General features: G+C 39.1%; 2 protein-coding genes across 2 annotated transcripts; both read right to left on the bottom strand.

Moving 5' to 3' along the window:
- Positions 1 to 222: 222 nt before the first annotated feature.
- On the bottom strand, positions 223 to 799 carry LOC116476150 (hemoglobin subunit gamma-1-like). The gene is made up of 2 exons (XM_032165870.2): positions 671 to 799; positions 223 to 547 (listed from the first exon to the last, which is right to left on the bottom strand). Exons 1-2 carry the CDS (start codon positions 760 to 762, stop codon positions 223 to 225), a joined length of 417 nt encoding a protein of 138 aa, XP_032021761.1. The 5' UTR covers positions 763 to 799.
- Positions 800 to 16,250: 15,451 nt separating this feature from the next.
- Positions 16,251 to 17,856, bottom strand: LOC116476606 (hemoglobin subunit epsilon). The gene is made up of 3 exons (XM_032166806.2): positions 17,709 to 17,856; positions 17,364 to 17,586; positions 16,251 to 16,497 (listed from the first exon to the last, which is right to left on the bottom strand). Exons 1-3 carry the CDS (start codon positions 17,798 to 17,800, stop codon positions 16,369 to 16,371), a joined length of 444 nt encoding a protein of 147 aa, XP_032022697.1. The 5' UTR covers positions 17,801 to 17,856; the 3' UTR covers positions 16,251 to 16,368.
- Positions 17,857 to 19,215: the final 1,359 nt, after the last annotated feature.

The following is a 19,215-nucleotide window of genomic DNA, read 5'->3' as shown; positions in this document are numbered from 1 at the left end:
TTAAAACGAATAACAAAAATGGTGAAAAGATTAGAATTCTTTCTACCGGAATCTAATAAAGAAAAGTCATTTGCCTCATTTCCACATCTCCTTTCTCCAAGTCAAAATTGTCCGTCTAGATTTTTAGAGGCACTCCTTAGGCCCTAAAACATTACCACTGGGTCTCAGCCCAGTTAGTCTTCTGCAGTTTCTTCACTCCCAACCCCAGTATCTTCAAATAGCTCACACCCTGCGGGTAGATTCAGCTGTGCTCAGATCAATACTTAGTTGTCTAAGTTGCCTCAAGACTAAAGGCAACAGGGCTGAAACATCTCCTGTACTCACCCTGAAGTTCTCAGGATCCACATGCAGCTTGTCACAGTGCAGCTCACTCAGCTGGGCAAAGGTGCCCTTGAGATCATCCAGATTCTTTATGGCACCTCCCAGGGAAGTCAGCACCTTCTTGCCATGTGCCTTGACTTTTGGGTTGCCCATGATGGCAGAGGCAGAGGACAGGTTGCCAAAGCTGTCAAAGAACCTCTGGGTCCATGGGTAGACAACCAGGAGCCTGTGAGATTGAACAAGAGCAGTTTGACAGTCAGAAGGTGCCACAAGTCCTGAGAAGCGACCTGGACTTTTGCCAGGCACAGGGTCCTTCCTTCCCTCCCTTGTCCTGGTCACCAGAGCCTACCTTCCCAGGGTTTCTCCTCCAGCATCTTCCACATTCACCTTGCCCCACAGGCTTGTGATAGTAGCCTTGTCCTCCTCTGTGAAATGACCCATGGCGTCTGGACTAGGAGCTTATTGATAATCTCAGACGTTCCAGAAGCAAGTGTGTGGAACTGCTGGAGGGTGCTTCCTTTTATTCTTCATCCCTAGCCAGCCGCCGGCCCCTGGCCTCACTGGATACTCTAAGACTATTGGTCAAGTTTGCCTTGTCAAGGCTATTGGTCAAGGCAAGGCTGGCCAACCCATGGGTGGAGTTTAGCCAGGGACCGTTTCAGACAGATATTTGCATTGAGATAGTGTGGGGAAGGGGCCCCCAAGAGGATACTGCTGCTTAATTTTTTTATAGGCTTTGCCTTGTTCCAATTCAGTCATTCCAATTTTTCTCTAATTTATTCTTCCCTTTAGCTAGTTTTCTTCTCCCACCATAGAGGATACCAGGACTTCTTTTGTCAGCCTTTTTTTTACCTTCTTGTCTCTAGCTCCAGTGAGGCCTGGAGATTAAAGCTAAAGCACGTACCAGTTTTTGAAAAGTTCAGGGATTGTGAAATGTGTTTTAGGCATAGGTCTAGGATTTTTGGCAAAGTCTAGGATTTTTGGGACAAGTCTTAGTCTCATTTAGTAAGCATTGGTTTCCAAATAAGAAGTGCTATACTTATCTTTGAATATATTCTCTGTGGTTTTAGGCTGTTATCTCTTAAGTTCTCATTAGTGTAGTGAAAAAAAATCCTATAAAGCAACAGTTTCAGTGCAGGAATAGATTAATGTTATGTAATATAAGACTGAATCCTTACTTCAATATCTACTTATCTGTACCTATTTGAAATAAATCATGCCTGTTTCATCTCAGCAAAAGTATTTTTTTTTATATTCAGGTATGTATGTATACACCAGATGATGTGTATTTATCACTGGATAAGTGTGTGTGCTGGCTGATGACCCAGGGTTTTGGTGTAGCTCTTCCATGCTCAGTAAAGATGATGGTAGAATATTCTTTGGCAGGAACTGTGGATTAGAATTAATTATCTTGTATAAATGCTAAGCTCACTTCTCATGGAATCTTATTCTAAGACATAAGACATGTATTTGCGTGGAAAAAAACTCTAAAGAGGCAGGGACTATTTTATTGACTAATAGTCCACACATTGTGACAGCTCAGATGTCACTGTAGTTTAGACATCTTTATCTGTAACTCAGTGCAGTTTCTGACATATTGGCCACTTAACGTGGCAGGAAGTTTTCATGCTGTTTTTTTCTTTATTTTTTCTTTTGGATTTTTATGTTTGGTGGGTTTGGTTTTGCTTTTGTTTTTTCTCTGAAAGTGATCCTTGACTTTGGTAGATTATGATGTCAGAAACTCTGGAAATCTGGCTTATTGGAGGGGAGCTCTACCTTCCCCTAACCTATCAGGTTGATAGGAATTATAATAATATTGGTGGAATCCTTTCAGCCTTCATAATCTTGTGTAAAGCTTATATCTGCTCAAAGTGTGAGACGGCTAAAAGACCAGAAAGATACATGTTGACCTGCGCAGCAAAGCTGCACATATTGCACTTGTTCTTTGGAAGTTAAAATAAAAGTTGAATAAGAAGGGAAAGAAAAAGATCTGTCAACATATCAGTATCTTCCAGTTACTCACATAATAATAGGTGACTTCTCTCAATCTGAGAGTGGGTGAGGATTTTTATTGGTATGCAGGTACAGATTACAGAGACCGAGGTGAACCCAAATTAGGGTCTCTTTAAGATAGAGGATCTATGAGATGGGTGTATATAGATCTTTGACCATATCTGAGAATCTGGTTGGGTTCCAGTTGTAGAGCCTGACCTTTAAGAATGTCTCAGAGACTGGTGTCTAAGCCCGCTAAGGCCTAAACACGTGAATCTTTTGAATCTCTTTTTTTTTTTTTTTTTTTTTTGAGATGGTGTCTCGTTCTGTCACCCAGGCTGGAGTGCAGTGGTGTGATCTCGGCTCACTGCAACTCCCGCCTTCTGGGTTCAAGCAATTCTCCTGCCTCAGCCTCCTGAGTAGCTGGGATTACAGGCACTTACCATCATGCCTGGCTAATTTTCATATTTTTGTAGAGATGGGATTTCACCATGTTGGCCAGGTTGGTCTTGAATTCTTGACCTCAGGTGATTGCCTGCCTTGGCCTCCCAAAGTTCTGGGATTACAGGCGTGAGCCACTGCTCCCAGTCTCTAAACAAGTGAATCTTAATTGCTCCTCCTGAGACTAAGGAATATCTAGGATCCCTCCTGTTTTCAAACAACTTCCCCATTTATCCAAAAACCAAGGCAGTATTCTAAAAGTCATGTATAAACCCTTATTTCCTCTTATGCTTTTGAGGCAATATCTTTTAAGAGTTTGTTGATTTCTCCTTGTCCATAACTGTCTTATTCCTCAATTTTTCCTATATCATTGCTTCTGACATTGATTAAATCCTCACTGATAAAACTGTTTCTTTACACAAGCAATTTCAAGTGTTTTCAAGCATTCATTCCTATGTATTTTCAAACATTTGTTCAACAGATATCTGTTAAATAATTGTCATAATTTTTTAAGTAGTGGGCATTTAAGTTAAATAAGTCAGACAATAAAACTTTCCTCTGAAGATTATAATCTAGGTAGAACATACATAAAATTAATAAGTTAAACAACAAAATAATTTCAGATATTATTTACTAAGATGGAAATTAAGGAGAAAGTATTCAAACAGGGGCAAAATGACAAGAAGGAATCTGCCATGGGAAGGCATTGCCAAATAAAGTTTAGCAGCTGAAATAGTAAATTCAAAGCTCTGAAGCAGAAGAAAACAAACTCCTGCTGTGCCAGAGGATAAAGAACCAGTGCCGTTGAAATGTAAATAGTAAAGTGGAGAATAGCAGGTGGTGTTGTTTCAGGGAAGCATAAACCTAAGGACATAAACTTGTCTCAGTGGTAGGGAGTGAGATGCCATTATAGAATTTTAACTCTGGTAATGACATAGTCTCTAAGCAATCTGTAATATTGGCTGGATTACTATTCTAAGAATGACCTGTTTATCACAACTGTTTTGCTTTAAAAGTCCTTATTGCCTGTGGACAATAATTAGTTATTCTTTCAACTATTAAAAATCTCGTCATGCAGATGTGTGTGTGTGTATTCATTATGAATTTGCTTTCAATTAAGTTATCTTGAATTGGCAATATCTAAATCTAGATATAGCTCCCTAAGGGGTAAAGAGTGTATCCACTGCCCACCCTTCCAACATCACCATCCTAGACTCCTTGATATCAAAGGGCAGTATAGTTTTGGGGGACGAGAGAGAGACAGAAAAAAGAGATTGATTAAAAATGCATATTACCGACAAATTAGAGGGTGATGGCAGTTGGGAGGCAGCAGGACTAGACTGCACCTCCCACTCAGATGCACAGAGCAGCATATGAAGTCTCGCATTAGGAACTTTTGTTGCAGAACCACATGCAGAAATAAATCAGGAAAGCTGAGAGAACCCACAGACCCTCTGAAAGAAGCAGATTGCTCCTGCAGGACCTGGGAAACACTCCAAATATTGTGAGTGCCCAAACTGTGGAAGTGGAAAAGGGGGACCGTCTACCCCCAAACACACATCCTCACTGGGGAACCTGAAGGTCTAGACCACAGGAGAAGATTCTGACCTTACCTGGAGCTGAGTCAATTTAGAGGGCCAAGCAAAATACAGGGGTAGAGGAAGCAGGGGGAAAAGCCCTGTGGGCTCTCTGGGTCCCCTAGGAAGCCATTTCTGCCTTGCCTCACAGCGGTCCTTTGGGAGGGCTGCCAGAGGAACTGGGAAAAGATGACAGGAAAAAGGAAATCTCCACCTGGCCAGAACTCAGGGCTGGGCAGTGGGGGGTTGGTGGAGGGACATGAATTTGGTGTGCAGACTCCACAGGCAGGGAAGTAGGACAGCCCTACCTGCTTTTGCAGCTGGTAGCCTGGGGCAAGTTCTCAGCCTTGCTCACTGACTGCATGGAAACAGACTCGGTGCTGTTGCGGGGGAGAGTGCACACTGGAAGTGAGACCAACATTTTGAGTTGCGTGGGAGCTGGGCAAGTCATGTGACTGCTTGCTTTCTCCCACTTTCCTGACGACCTGCATGACACAGCAGAGGCAGCCATAATCATCCTAGGAACATAAATCCATTGACCTGGAAACTACACCCCCCTCCCCCATGGTAGCCACAGAAAGACCTGCCCAAGGAGACTCTGAGTTCAGACACAATTAGTCTTGCCCCCACTTGATGGTCCTTCCTTACTCACCCTGGTAGCTGAAGACAAAGGGCATATATTCTTGAGAGTTCTAGGGCGCCCCCCCACTGCCCAACCACCACCACCTGACAGCCTCTGCTGATGCTTTCTAGAAAGTGCCACCTCCTGGCAGGAGGCCAACCAGCACAAAAATAGTGCATTGAACAACCAAAAGTAAGGACCTCACAAAGTCCATTTCATCCTCTGCCACCTCCACTGGAGCAGGTGGTTTTATCTATGGCTGAGAGATGCACAGATGGTTCACGTCATAAGACTCTGTGCAGACAAACCCCAGTACCAGCCTGGAGTCTGGTAGACCATCTGATGGGTGGCTAGATCCAGAAGAGAGATAACAATCACTACAGTTTGGCTCTCAGGAAGCCACATGCCGAGGAAAAGGGGGACTGTGCTATACCAAAGGAATACCTCATGGGACAAAAGAATCTGAACAACAGCCTTGAGGCCCAGACTTTCCCTCTGACAGAGCCTACCCAAATGAGAAGGAACTGGAAAACTAACTCTGGTAATATGAAAAACAAGGTTCTTTAACACCCTCCAAAATATCACACTAGCTCACCAGCAATGCTTCCAAACCAAGAAGAAATCCCTGATTTACCTGAAAAATAATTCAGAAGGTCAGTTATTAAGCTAATCAAGGAGGCATCAGAGGAAGGTGAAGTCCAATTTTTAAAAAATCAAAAATATGTTACAAGAAATGAGGGGAGAAATCTTCAGTGAAAGAGATAGCATAAATAAAAACAATCAAAACTTCAGGAAACAATGGATGAATGGATGCACTTATAGAAATGCAAAATGCTCTAGAAAGTCTCAGCAATAGAATCGAGCAAGCAGAAGAAACTCAGAGCTTGAAGACAAGGTTTTTGAATTAACCCAATCCAACAAAGACAAAGAAAAAAGAATAAGAAAATATGAACAAAGCCTCCAAGAAATCTGGGAATATGTTAAACAATCAAACCTAAGAATAATCAGCATTCTTGAGAAAGAAGAGAAATCTAAAAGTTTGGAAAAATTATCCAGGGAAATGATCAAGGAAAACTTCCCCTGCCTTGCTAGAGACCTAGACATCCAAATACAAGAAGCTCAATAAACACCTGGGAAATTCATCATGAAAAGATCATTGCCTAGGTACATCGTCATCAGAGTATCTAAAGTTACCTAAAGACAAAGAGAATCTTAAGAGCTGTGAGCCGAAACTACCAGGTAACCTGTGAAAGAAAACCTATCAGATTAACAGCAGATTTCTCAGCAGAAATCGTAAAAACTAGAAGTGAATAGGGCCCTATCTTCAGCCTTCTTTTTTTTTTTTAATTATACCTTAAGTTTTAGGGTACATGTGCACAATGTCCACGTTTGTTACATATGTATCCATGTGCCATGTTAGTGTGCTGCACCCATTAACTCGTCATTTAGCATTAGGTATATCTCCTAATGCTGTCCCTCCCCCCTCCCCCAACCCCACAACAGTCCCCAGAGTGTGATGTTCCCCTTCATGTGTCCATGTGTTCTCATTGTTCAATTCCCACCTATGAGTGAGAACATGCGGTGTTTCGTTTTTTGTCCTTGTGATAGTTTACTGAGAATGATGGTTTCCAGTTTCATCCATGTCCCTACAAAGGACATGAACTCATCATTTTTTATGGCTGCATAGTATTCCATGGTGTATATGTGCCACATTTTCTTAATCTAGTCTATCATTGGACATTTGGGTTGGTTCCAAGTCTTTGCTATTGTGAATGGTGCTGCAATAAACATATGTGTGCATGTGTCTTTATAGCAGCATGATTTATAGTCCTTTGGGTATATACCCAGTAATGGGATGGCTGGGTCAAATGGTATTTCTAGTTCTAGATCCCTGAGGAATCACCACACTGACTTCCACAATGGTTGAACTAGTTTACAGTCCCACCAACAGTGTAAAAGTGTTCCTATTTCTCCACATCCTCTCCAGCACCTGTTGTTTCCTGACTTTTTAATGATGGCCATTCTAACTGGTGTGAGATGGTATCTCATTGTGGTTTTGATTTGCATTTCTCTGATGGCCAGTGATGATGAGCATTTTTTTATGTGTTTTTTGGCTGCATAAATGTCTTCTTTTGAGAAGTGTCTGTTCATATCCTTCGCCCACTTTTTGATGGGGTTGTTTGTTTTTTTCTTATAAATTTGTTTGAGTTCATTGTAGATTCTGGATATTAGCCCTTTGTCAGATGAGTAGGTTGCAAAAATGTTCTCCCATTGTGTAGGTTGCCTGTTCACTCTGATGGTAGTTTCTTTTGCTGTGCAGAAGCTCTTTAGTTTAATTAGATCCCATTTGTCAATTTTGGCTTTTGTTGCCATTGCTTTTGGTGTTTTAGACATGAAGTCCTTGCCCATGCCTGAATAGTATTGCCTAGGTTTTCTTCTAGGGTTTTTGTGGTTTTAGGTCTAACATTTAATTCTTTAATCCATCTTGAATTAATTTTTGTATAAGGTGTAAGGAAGAAATCCAGTTTCAGCTTTCTACATATGGCTAGCCAGTTTTCCCAGCACCATTTATTAAATAAGGAATACTTTTCCCATTGCTTGTTTTTGTCAGGTTTGTCAAAGATCAGATAGTTGTAGATATGCGGCATTATTTCTGAGGGCTCTGTTCTGTTCCATTGATCTATGTTTCTGTTTTGTTACCAGTACCATGCTGTTTTGGTTACTGTAGCCTTGTAGTATAGTTTGAAGTCAGGTAGCATGATGCCTCCAGCTTTGTTCTTTTGGCTTAGGATTGACTTGGCAATGCGGGCTCTTTTTTGGTTCCATATGAACTTTAAAGTAGTTTTTTCCAATTCTGTGAAGAAAGTCATTGGTAGCTTGCGGGGGATGGCATTGAATCTATAAATTACCTTGGGCAGTATGGCCATTTTCACGATATTGATTCTTCCAACCCATGAGCATGGAATGTTCTTCCATTTGTTTATATCCTCTTTTATTTCATTGAGCAGTGGTTTGTAGTTCTCCTTGAAGAGGTCCTTCACGTCCCTTGTAAGTTGGATTCCTAGGTGTTTTATTCTCTTTGAAGCAATTGTGAATGGGATTTCACTCATGATTTGGCTCTCTGTTTGTCTGTTATTGGTGTACAAGAATGCTTGTAATTTTTGTACATTGATTTTGTATCCTGAGACTTTGCTGAAGTTGCTAATCAGGTTAAGGAGATTTTGGGCTGAGACAATGGGGTTTTCTAGATATACAATCATGTCATCTGCAAACAGGGCAAAACAATTATCAGCCAAGAATTTTGTATCCAGTAAAACTAAGCTTCATATATGAAGAAAATATACAGTGTTTTTCAGAAAAACAAATGCTAAGAGAATTCGGCACTACCAAGCCAACACAACAAGAACTGATAAAAGGAGCTCTAAATCTTGAAATAAACCCTGGAAGCACATCAAAACAGAACCTCTTTAAAGCATAAATCCCATAGGACATATACAACAAAAATACAGATAAAAAGGTACACGGGCAACAAATAGCACGAAGAATGGAATAGTTCCTCACACCTCAATACTGATGTTGAATGTAAATGGACTAAATGCTCCACTTAAAAGATACAGAATGGCAGAATGAATAAGAATTCACCAACCAATTATCTGCCGCCTTCAAGAGACTCACCTAACACATAAGGACTCACATAAACTTAAGGTAAAGGGGTGGAAAATGACATTCCACAAAAATGGACACCAAAAGCGAGCAGGAGCAGCTATTCTTATGTCAGACAAAGCAAACTTTAAAGAAACAGCAGTTTAAAAAGACAAAGAGGGACATCATATAATGATAAAAGGCCTTGTCCAATGGAGAATATTACAGTTCTTAATATTTATGCATCTAATACTGGAGATCCCAAATTTATAAAACAATTACTACTAGACCTAAGAAATGAGATAGACAGCAACACATTAATAGTGGGGGACTTCAATACTGCACTGACTGCACTAGGCAGTTCATCAAGACAGAAAGTCTACAAAGAAACAATGGATTTAAACTATACCCTGGAACAAATGGACTTAACAGATATTTACAGGACATTCTACACAACAACTGCAGAATACACATTCTATTCATCAGCACATGGAACTTTCTCCAAGGTAGGTCATATGATATGCCACAAAACAAGCCTCGATAAATTTTTAAAAATTGAAATTATATCAAGCACTCTCTTAGACCACAGTAGAATAAAATTGGAAATCAACTACAAAAGGGACCTTCAAAACCATGCAAATACAGGGAAATTAAATAACCTGCTCCTGAATGATAATTGGGTCAACAATGAAATCAAGATGGAAATTTAAAAATTATTTGCTTTGAAAACCGGCACAAGACAAGGATGCCCTCTCGCCACTCCTATTCAACATAGTATTGGAAGTTCTGGCCAGGGCAATCAGGCAAGAGAAAGAAATAAAGGGTATTCAAATAGGAAGAGAGGAAGTCAAATTGTCTCTGTTTGCAGATGACATGATTGTATATTTAGAAGACCCTGTCATCTCAGCCGAAAATCTTAAGCTGATAAACAGCTTCAGCAAAGTCTCAAGATACAAAATCAATGTGTGAAACTCACAAGCATTCCTATACACCAATAATAGACAGCCAAATCATGAGTGAACTCCTATTCACAATTGCTGCAAAGAGAATAAAACACCTAGAAATACAACTTATAAGGGATGTGAAGAACCTCTTCAAGGAGAGCTACAAACCACTGCTCAAGGAAATAAGAGAGGACACAAACAAATGGAAAAACATTCCATGCTCATAGATAGGAAGAATCAATATCTTTAAAATGGCCATACTACCCACAGTAATTTATAGATTCAATGCTATCCCCATCAAGCTACCACTGACTTTTTTCAAAGAATTAGAAAAAACTACTTTAAATTTCATATGGAATCAAAAAAGAGCCCATATAGCCAAGACAATCCTAAACAAAATGAACAAAGCTGGACGCATGATGCTACCTGACTTCAAACAATACTACAAGGCTACAGTAACAAAAACAGCATGGTACTGGTACCAAAACAGATATAGAGACCAATGGAAGAGAACAGAAGCCTCAGAAATAATGCCACACATCTACAACCACCTGATCTTTGACAAACATCACAAAAACAAGCAATGGGGAAAGAAGTCCCTATTTAATAAATGGTGCTGGGAAAACTGGCTAGCAATGTGCATAAAACTGAAATCAGACCCCTTCCTTACACCTTATAAAAAAATTAACTCAAGGTGGATTAAAGACTTAAATGTGAAACCTAAAACCCTAAAAATCCTAGAAGATAACCTAGGCAATACCATTCAGGACATAGGCGTGGGCAAAGACTTCATGACTAAAACATCAAAAGCAATGACAACAAAGGCCAAAATTGACATATGGGATCTAATTAAACTAAAGAGCTTCTGCACAGCAAAAGAAACTATCATCAGAGTGAACAGGCAACCTACAGAATGGGAGAAAATTTTTGCAATCTATCTGTCTGACAAAGGGCTAACATCCAAAATCTACAAAGAACTTCAACAAATTTACAAGAAGAAAACTAACAACCCCATCAAAAAGTGGACGAATGATATGAACAGATGCTTCTCTAAGGAAGTCATTTATGTGGCCAACAAACACATGAAAAAAAGTTCACCATCACTGGTCATTAGAGAAATGCAAATCAAAACCACAGTGAGATACCATCTCATGCCAGATAGAATGGCAATCATTAAAAAGTCAGGAAACAAAAGGTGCTGGAGAGGATGTGGAGGAATAGAAACAATTTTACACTGTGTTGATGGGTATGTAAATTAGTTCAACCATTGTGGAAGATGGTGTGGCAATTCCTCAAGGATCTAGAACCAGAAATACTGTTTGACCCAGCCATCCCATTACTGGGTATATACCAAAGAATTATAAATCATTCTACTATAAAGATGCATGCACATGTATGTTTATTGCAGCACTATTCACAATACCAAAGACTTGGAACCAACCCAAATGGCCATCAATGATAGAATGGATAAAGAAAATGTGGCACATATACACCATGGAATACTATACAGCCATAAAAAAGGATTAGTTCATGTCTTTGCAGGGACATCGATGAAGCTGGAAACCATCATTCTGAGCAAACTAACACAGGAACAGAAAAACCAAACACCACATGTTCTCACTCATAAGTGGGAGCTAAACAATGAAAACACATGGATACAGGGAGGGGAACATCACACACCAGGGCCTGTCAAGGGGTGGGGGGCTAGGAGAGGGATAGCATTAAAAGAAATACTTAATGTAGATGACAGGTTGATGAATGCAGCAAACCACCATGGCACATCTATACCTATGTAACAAACCTGCACATTCTGCACATGTATCCCAGAACTTAAAGTATAATAAGAACAACAAAATTATTTGAACTGACTGACAACAGTGACACAACCTATCGAAACCTCTAGGATACAGCAAAGGTGGTGCTAAAAGGAAAGTTCATAGCCCTAAATGTCGATGTCAAAGACTCTGAAAGAGCACAGACAATATAAGTTTACACCTCAAGGAACTAAAGAAACAAAAACAAACAGAACCAAAACCCAGCAAAAGAAAGGGAATAACCAAGATAAGAGGAGAACTAAATGAAATTAAAACAACTACAAAAAAATACAAAATCTAAATGAAATAAAAAGCTGGTTCTTTGAAAAGATAAATAAAACTGATAGACCATTAGCAAGATTAACCAAGAAAAGAGGAGAGAAGTCCAAATAAGCTCAATTAGAAATGAAACAGGAGATACTACTACTGATACCACAGAAATACAAAAGATTATTCAAGGCTACTATGAACACCTTTACATGCATAAACTAGAAAACCTAAAGGAGATGGATGAATTCCTGGAAAGATACAGGGCTCTAGCTTAAATCAGGAAGAATTAGATACCCTGAACAGACCAGTAATAAGCAGCAAGATTGAAATGACAATAAAAAGTTACCAACAACAAAAAAGTCCAGGACCAGAGAGATTCACAGCTGAATTCTACCAGACATTCAAAGAAGAATTGATACCAATCCTATTGCACTACAGATCAATATCCCTGATGAACATAGATGCTAACATCCTTGACAAAATACTAGCTAATAGCATCCGACAACATATCAAAACCCATGATCAAGTGGGTTTCATACGAGGGATGCAGAGATGGTGCAACATATGCAAGTCAATAAGTGCGATACACAACATAAACAGAATTGGAAACAAAAATCACTGATTATCTCAATAGCCACAGAAACTGCATTCAACAAAATTCAACATCCCTTTATGACTAAAACTCTCAGCAAAATTGGTTTACAAAGGACATACATCAATGTAACAAAAGCCAGCTATGGTAAACACACAGCCAACATTATATTGAATGGGAAAAAGTCAAAAGCATTCCGTCTGAGAACTGGAATGAGACAAGGATACCCACTCTCACCACTTCTCTTTAGCATATTACTGGAAATCCTAGCAAGAGCAATCAGACAAGAGAAAGAAATAAAGTGCATCCAAATTGTTAAAGAGGAAGTCAAACAGTCACTGTTTGCTGATGATATGATTGTGTATCTAGAAAACTCTAAAGACTCCTCCAAAACCTCCTAGAACTGATAACATAATTCAGCAGTTTTTGGATACAAAATTAATGTACACAAATCAGTTGCTCTCTTACATACCAATAATGACCAAGCTGAGAATAAAATTAAGAACTCAACCCCTTTTACAATAGCTGCAAAAACAAAAACAAAAAAAAAAAACTTAGGAATATATACATAACCAAGGAGGTGAAAAACATCTACAAGGAAAACTACAAAACACTGGCTGAAAGTAATCATATAAGACACAAACAAATGGAAACACATGCCATTCTCATAGATGGGTAGAATCAATATTGTGAACATGACCATAATGCCAAAAGCGACCTACAAATTCATTGCAATTCCCATCAAAATACCACCATTATTCTTCACAGAACTAGAAAAAACAATCCTAAAATTCTTATGGAACCAAAAAAGAGCCCACATAAACAAAGCAAGACTAAACAAAAAGAACAAATCTGAAGGTGTTACATTACCTCATTCCAAACTATACAATAAGGCCATTGTCACCAAAACAGCATGATGCTGGTATACAAATAGGCACATAGACCAATGGAACAGAATGGAGAACCCAGAAATAAATACTTACAGCCAACTGATCTTTGACAAAGCAAACAAAAACATAAAGTGGGGAAAGGGCACCCTATTCAACAAGTGGTGCAGGGATAGCTGGCAAGCTACATGTAGGAGAATGAAACTGGATCTTCATCTCTCACCTTATATAAAAATCAACTCAAGATGGATCAAGGACTTATATTTAAGCCCTGAAACTATAAAAATTCTAGAAGATAACATCAGAAAAACCCTTCTACACATTGGCTTAGGCAAGGATTTCATGACCAAGAACACAAATGCAAACACATTAAAAACAAAGATAAATATCTGGGACTAAATTAAACTAAAGAGCTTTTGCATGGCAAAAGGAAGAGTCTGCAGAATAAACAGACAACCCACAGAGTGCGAGAAAATCTTCACAATCTATACATCTGACAAAAGAATAATATACAGGCTCTAAAATGAATGCAAATGAATTATCAAGAAAATAACAAACAATCCCAATAAAAAGTAGGCTAAGGACATAAATAGACAATTCTCAGAAAAAAGATATACAAATGACCAACAAACATATGAAAAAATTCTCAGCATCACTAATGATCAGGGAAATGCAAATCAAAACTACAATGAGGTATCTTCTTACCCTAGTTAAAATGGCTATTAACAAAAAGACAAAAAAATAACAGATCCTTGTAAGGATATGCAGAAAAGGGAACTCCTTCTTACACACTGTTGAAGGGAATGTAAAATAGTACAGCCATTATGGAAAACAGTATGAAGATTTCTCAATAAACTAAAAATAGAACTATCATATAATCCAGCAATCTCACTAGCGGATATTTATCCAAAAGAAAGGAAATCAGTATATCCAATGGACACATTACACTCGTGTTTATTGCAGCACTATTCACAATAGTTAAGGTTTGGGATCAACCTAAGTGTCTATCAACAGATGAATGGATAAAAAAAATTGATATCTTTGCACAGCACCATTTTGCCATGAAAAAGAATGAAATCTTGTCATTTGTAGCAACATGGATGGAACCAGAGGTCATTATGTTAATTGAAAGCTCTGAAGCAGAACAAAAACAAACTCTTGGTATGACAAAGAGATAGATAATAAAATAAGCCAGACACAGAAAGTCAAATATCACATGTCTTTATTCATCTGTGGGAGCTAAAAAAGTGGGTCTCATGGTGGTAGAGAGTAGAATGATAGTTATCAGAGGCTGGAAAAAGTGTGAGTGTGTATGGGAGGGGATTTAAGAGACGTTGGTTAATAGGTACAAACACAGTTAGATAGAAGGATTAAGCCACAGTGTTTGATATTTGAGTAGGGTGACTATAGTTAACTACTATTTATTATATATTTCAAAATGGCTAGAAATGAGGATTTGAAATTTTCTCAACACATAGAAATGATAAATGCTCAAAGCAATGGATATCCTAAATATCTAGACTTAATCATTACACGTTCTATGCATGTAAGTATCACATGTACCCCATAAATATATAGAAATATGTATCAAAAAATGCACATTGCCCTCATTTGTTGACTGACTGACTAGGTGAAAATATTTACTGCAATAAATAATCCCTGTTTACTCTATTTATGGGCACATTAAAAGGTTATAAGGCTCAGAGAGACCAGTGTTGTTGATAGCCTGCAACTACAATAATTATTTTTCTCTCTTCCATATTCTGGATATATACAGCCAAATTCAAAAGTAATTCACAGGAAAAAGTATGATCGATGTGGGGGTGAAATAAAATTACTAATAAAGTTATATTTGCCAAAATATGGCACTCTAACTTGGAAAATGCAAAGGTCCCTTGATATGAAAGACACAAGACCTGAAGGTCAAAACTCCCTGAGCAATCTAGCACTTCCTCAAAAGTGAATCAGTTAATATCCCTCTACCCTTCACAGATGAGAGTCCCCAGGTCAGTGCATGGTTTCCTCCTGTTGTCTTCACCAGTCTGGGAGCTTTCAGTCATTTATTGCCTCCTTCTTCCTTCTCATACCCCACAGTCAATCGAATACTATGTCTTTCTCACTCCACCTTTGTCCATCCTTCAAATTCCACAGACTCACTGCTCCTCTTGGGTTTGAACCATTTTTTCTGTCCCCTTGAATCATCATCCATATTTTCTTTTATCTGCAAACTTGAATCCATTTTGTGCACATAAGCAGATTACTTTTTCCCAAAATCTTATTTCCTGAGTCACTTAACAGCCTAATGCTTATCATTTAGTATTGCAATAGCATAGTAAAAGCTTGTATTTTTGTAGCCAGGCCCTGTACTATCTGGTCTTTCCTAGTCCTCTACGTATGTCTTACTCTCCCTTCTACTTCCAGAGAGCCAGTTTCATGCAAGTCACAAAGCCCTAGTTTGCTGGTTTTAGAATTTAAGCCTTTATTAGTATTCTATCTCCTACAGAAAGTTTTCATCACACTCTCCAAAAACGTTCCCACTTAGGTCCTAACTCTAACTTTATTTTAGTGCATGTTACATTCTATCAGAAGATAATGCACAATGATATCGTGTGTCTTAGCCTCAGCTAACCCATGAAATATAATGGAATCCTTCATGGAAAGAGCAGGCTATTGTTGATACACACTCAACTCATCTTCTTATCTCCAAATCAATTTCATAAAACATGTGACAAGCTAGCTACTTCAAAATGTAAATAAGAGTAAATTAAAATAGTAATTCTAGCCTACATCTTGGATATCTATGAAGTTTTGTTTTGTTTTGTTTTTGTTTTTAATGAAAAGTGACATGTACCACAAATCTGCTTTCTTGGGTACCACTAACACCTCCTTCTTTCCCCTGTGCAGTAAAAACTGCCAGAGTCTCTGTCCACTTAACTAACCATTTTCCCATCCCGATAAAGATCTTTCTCCATCATATCACCCTCCTTGGAATACTGGAATTCTCCCATAACATCCACATTAATTTTACAAGCCCCCATACATTTCTTAAGGAAGCTCTTAGTTCTTCCTATGTTTCTCTCCATCCCTCAGCCCATGAACACTTTTTCCTTTAACACAAGAGTAAAAGATGGAGAAGATAAAATTGCAGTTTTTGATTACTGAAGAAAATGTACTTTATTAAACAGAAGGCTTTCTCTCAAGGCCAAGCCCAGTCCCCATGTGCAGAAGGAGGGTGTCAGGGTCACAGGAACAAATTGGAAGAGAACTCAGTGGTACTTATGGGCCAGGGCAATGGCGACAGCAGACACCAGCTTCTGCCAGGCAGCCTGCACTTCAGGAGTGAACTCCTTGCCAAAGTGAGTAGCCAGAATAATCACCATCACGTTACCCAGGAGCTGTTGGGCAAAAGACAAAATAACACATAGGCATGTTGAGTAGAAGTTTCCGAAAACAACTTGATGAAAAAACAAACAAACAAACAATAACGGCTTTATACCTACATTCCTTGACAACCTTGACCTCAAACTGTTCCAAGGTTTGTGCCTACCCAAAAAGCTCAGATGAGCTTAGATTCAATTTTATTTTATGAGCCCTACATTCAACATTCTACCTACCTACATCCTCACCCCCCTCCCCATTTTACCAGTATTATTGGGCTCCCTCTCTGCCTGTTTTTCTTTAATCAGTTGTCTAATTTCTGTAAATGTAGAATGTGAGTGCTGCAAGAGTTCTCAGCGGGAGTTTAAAATCCCTAACAAATTCAGAAACAAGCCTTCACTTGGTCACAATACTGATGGGAAATTTAACATATTTTAGAAAATGTGTCTTATTTTTCTTTGAGAAAATCTTTTAGTTTTTTTTTTTTTTTTTGCAAAAATCGCTTTCTAAACCTCAATTATCATGACCCACATAAAATAAGGCATTTCTATTTCCTTGAAATGGACTTTCATCTACCAAAAGCCAAATTTCATTCTTCTTTCACAAGTCTACAATTCTATAACACAATTCTCCGGGATAAACACATCAAGTTCTGGCAAGATTTCCTGAAAAGTTAAGCCAATTCAGGCTGTTAGTAGTCCCTTACTGTCACTAGTTCTGAATCAAGTTAGTTTTGGTTATGCTCACTAGAAGTCTGCTGTTCTAACATCAAGCTCGACTCATGATTTCTGAGATCTTTATTGGTCTTTCCAATAAGATTCTAAGCTTCAATTAATGTCAAAATATAAAGCCAAAAAATCACATCACCCGCGCCTGAACTCACCTTGAAGTTCTCAGGATCCACATGCAGCTTGTCACAGTGCAGCTCACTCAGCTTAGCAAAGGTGGTCTTGAGGTTGTCCATGTTTTTAATAGCATCTCCAAAGGAAGTCAGCACCTTCTTGCCATGGGCCTTGACCTTGGGGTTGCCCAGGATGGCAGAGGGAGACGACAGGTTTCCAAAGCTGTCAAAAAATCTCTGGGTCCAGGGGTAAACAACGAGGAGCCTATGAAATGACACCATATCAGATACAAAATTAGAGATGCAAAAAATCTTGAGGACTTTCCCAATCAACTTGCTAGGGTAATATTCACCCTTCATTCCCATGCATTGAGAACCAATGCTTACCTGCCCAAGGCTTCACCTCCAGCCTCTTCCACATTCATCTTGTTCCACAGGCTAGTGACGGCAGCCTTCTCCTCAGCAGTAAAATGCACCATGATGCCAGACCTGAGAGCTTGCTGGTGATTGCAGCTTGCTGGTGAAGCAGATATGTGCTGCTGCCTCTCTGTGTGGCCTTTTATTCTTTACTGCCGAAGTTCTGGCCCCCTGTTCTCCGTGGTACTTAAAAGTCATTGGTCAAGGCTGACCTGTGTCCCTCAGGGGTGGAGTCAGGTCCCGAGAGGGTCAGCAGTGATGGATGGACACTAAGTTTGTGATAATGTGTGCTGGATCCTGAGGCCCTTTTTTGTTGGCTCCTCATCTATCTGCAACACAAATTTCCATTTGTCCTTTTTTACCCTCTTCATCATCTTCCAAAATGATATCCATCTCTCCCATTCTCCTTTTCCAAGAAAGCCTCATATAGAGGAGCAAATCTCAAAATAGGAATAAAAGCTTCAGCCAAAACGCATTTAATGTTTGCCTTAAAGGTGGTGACAGTGACAAAAACAGGGCCAAGAAAAAGAAAATAAAGCTGTTAAAACAGAATCTCACCCTGTTCTAGCTCTCTTAAGGAGTGCATTGTAATCAAAACTTCTGTACCTTAGCTTCTCTAGGGAGACAAAAACCATACATAGTTCCTTCTAGAAACGGAACAGAATAGCAAGTAGTCCACAGTGGGACTAAAGCCTTAATCCCAAAGTACAATACCTTGGGGTGATTCCCTAGAGAGGACAGACAGAAAAGATTACATCCAGTGCTTCCAGGAAATCCTCTCTTCATTTCTCTATGACCACAGGGGACATTGGCTACTTTGTGAGTATTGCCTGGGGCTCTCTTCTTGCTTGCCTGTCTGTCCTGCATATACTTCTCACTGGGAAGGGAGCTGAGAAGCCTAAAATCCTAAAATTATTTAAAGCCAGAATTTGTCATCAAACAGAGAAAAAAGTGAATCGATATATTAATTAGGCTAGGAGTCAGGGTATATTATTCCTCTAGTGTCCTTTTTTTTTTATGTCCCCATTGTGATGACTTGCTAGCTCTTTACCTGGTAGAGCTGAAACTGGAAGTTGGGATTTACAGTGTATTCAATTCGATCCATGTGCCTGAAGAATATTGCCTATGCTATATCACTTAATCTGCCCTTATAATACCATTGTCATTATCCTCATATTTTAGAGTCAAGGAATAAAGTCACAGAAGTTATTTAACTATCAATGTGACAGAAGTAATGATTGGGGGAATAATAGCAGAGTTCCACAAATTCCAGCATTGTTAATTCTATAAAAGTCCCTTACATCACCATAATCTCATTGTCCCAGCCCAGTTCCTCCTTCTGGCTTGTTCTACGTCCATTTCTTTTTTCTTTTTCTTTTTTTTTTTGAGACGGAGTCTCACCCTGTTGCCAGACTGGAGTGCAATGGCACGATCTCAGCTCACTGCAACCTTCGCCTCCTGAGTTCAAATGATTCTC

This window comes from Hylobates moloch, unplaced genomic scaffold (assembly GCF_009828535.3).
Source record: "Hylobates moloch isolate HMO894 unplaced genomic scaffold, HMol_V3 SCAFFOLD_11, whole genome shotgun sequence".
Classification (NCBI taxonomy): Eukaryota; Metazoa; Chordata; class Mammalia; order Primates; family Hylobatidae; genus Hylobates; species Hylobates moloch.
Note: the sequence above shows the minus strand (reverse complement) of the source record. Positions and strands in the feature narration are given on the sequence as shown.